This window comes from Primulina tabacum, chromosome 6 (genome assembly GCF_025594145.1).
Source record: "Primulina tabacum isolate GXHZ01 chromosome 6, ASM2559414v2, whole genome shotgun sequence".
Taxonomy (NCBI): domain Eukaryota; kingdom Viridiplantae; phylum Streptophyta; class Magnoliopsida; order Lamiales; family Gesneriaceae; genus Primulina; species Primulina tabacum.
The window spans coordinates 738,284-740,553 of NC_134555.1; the positions used below are offsets into that span (position 1 = coordinate 738,284).

Genomic DNA, 2,270 nt, shown 5'->3' on the forward strand with positions numbered 1-2,270 from the left:
TACTAAGATTCAACGGTAACCAAATTCATCCACTGCTCGAAGGTTATGTTTGATAGTCATCATCTCTTTTATCTCATGTTTGGTTCATTTTTAATTTAGCATGGAAGTCCTTGATTATGATTGAAAGTCCTCACTATTTATGTTATTTGTGTGATTAAATATCCCTCCTCAAAAGTGTGATAATGTATAATTCTTGAATAGTGATAATGATAAAATTGTATATTGACCATAATACCCTTGAATTGTCTTCTTCAATATAATATGGAAATTAAAATTAATGAAAATTTAATAATTAATATAATATTTAAATTGTTATTATATTTTTTTATAAATTAATTTCATATATTTTTATTATTTTCAATCATTTTAAAGAAAATAAATTGTAATGCAAATTTATCATAAATTAAATTTTTATAAATTTCTAATATTGTTAACTAATTTTTTTATGAAAATAAATATTTATTAAATTCTAATTTATTTTGTTTAATAATTACCGTAATATTTTCAAATATATTTCTAATAAATATATTTAAATTAATTTTAATAAATATTTAATTATCTATCAAATTATTTTAAGAATATTTATAATTATTTTAAAAACACTAATATTATAATTATTACTAAACTTTATTTAACATTAACATTCAAAATATTATCGCTATTTTAATTATTAAAGTAAATACATATTTAAAAATTTATTTCTAATAAATATATTTAAATTAATTTTAGTAAATGTAAAATATAATTATAAATATTTAATTATCTATCCAATTATTTTAAAAATATATATTTAATTAATACTTGGGACATTTCGATAATTGCAATTAAATTTACAAAATTAATCCATCATTTTAAAATCATACCAAACACAATGTTATTTATCACACCATACTATTAATCTGTATATCACATTTTTTAATCACTCTAATTACTAATCATTTATTTATCACATCACACGTACCAAACGGAGCCTAATTGAATTAGATTGGAAATGTATTCGAGTTCAACTTATTTTCTCTTTCAAATCATTATGCACCTAAATTTTTTTATTTATGAATAAATATACTCAAAATTAAATATACTAGTAAATTAAACCAGATTAAAATGGTTTCGAATCCGTTTTTTAAGCAACCCAGTCCGGTTCAACATTAATGTTGGATTTGGTTCAACTCTTGATCAATTTAATTGGTAAAAAAATAAAAAATATAGAAGTTTGAGAATAAACTATTAAAGAATAATAAATGAAACTAAGTAAATACAAGCATCGAGTTAGACCCTTTCTTGATTGAAGATCAGCCAACCGCACGATCACTTTCATTTGATCTCATCTCAAAATATAATCTACAGCGCTAATCAACGCATCATTATTAACATTCCTCGTAGTAATAAATAAATAGAATATACAAACTAACGAAACCACACACCCTATTGTGGGGATTACCGCACACAATCACTCCGACATTATTTTATTATTTTCCAGCACCAGCAGTTATTGAATCGCCGCCATCAGCAGGAGTAGAAATCCACGAGCTCGTTCAAGGAATCGGGCTGAGGATCGGCATTTTCCAGCATCCACAGGAGGTGCTCGAACAGCACCACCTCGCAACCGACGGTGATCGATTCCTCGTGATCCCGGTCCACAAGCTGACGGAAGAGAGGATTTTCCATGACGTCGGAGGTGATGAGATACCTCCGCCGAGACTTCCCGACGTAGACGGAGTGAAGATCCTTGGACACGGAGGATGATTCGTCGTCAGAGGAATTGCTGGCGGCGGCGATGGAGCTGGGCTTGGCGCCTTGGCGGAGCTTGAAGGATTGCATTTTCTTAAGCACGGACTTGATTTTGGTGAGCTTGCTTCCCTTCGGCATTGTTGATCAGCCAGAAAAACAGAGGAAGAGAGAGTTGGGGTTTGAGAAATTGAGAACGAAAGTTCGTTATATAAAAGGGAGAGAGGAGAGGGTTTTTTTTTTTTGGAGGGGGGGGGGGGGGGGGGGGGGGGGGGGGCCGTGATGTTGCTGCAATTTCAAATGCTATTCTCCATCCCTAATTTAATATAACGTTAACTAATAATATCGATTAATTTCTATAAATTTTTAAACAAATATCTAGTTTATCTTAATTATAGATGATATCGTAAATTCTGAAAATTTAAACTTATAAAAATATTAATAGATTAAGCAACTCAAAAGTTCGAACATATTCGAGAGCAATTAAAACTATGGTTCGAAATGCTCCAAATCTATTTATTTAATATATATATTTTTAAAAA

General features: G+C 29.1%; 1 protein-coding gene across 1 annotated transcript; it reads right to left on the reverse strand.

The window, feature by feature from the left end:
• Positions 1–1,252: 1,252 nt before the first annotated feature.
• LOC142547955 (auxin-responsive protein SAUR76-like) lies at positions 1,253–1,933 on the reverse strand. Its single transcript, XM_075656328.1, has one exon. The coding sequence runs from the start codon at positions 1,867–1,869 to the stop codon at positions 1,507–1,509; it is 363 nt and encodes a 120-aa protein (XP_075512443.1). The 5' UTR covers positions 1,870–1,933; the 3' UTR covers positions 1,253–1,506.
• Positions 1,934–2,270: the final 337 nt, after the last annotated feature.

Bases quoted from the DNA above. Each gene is read 5' to 3' on its own strand.
- LOC142547955 (XM_075656328.1), bottom strand. From the start codon at position 1,869: ATGCCGAAGGGAAGCAAGCTCACCAAAATCAAGTCCGTGCTTAAGAAA.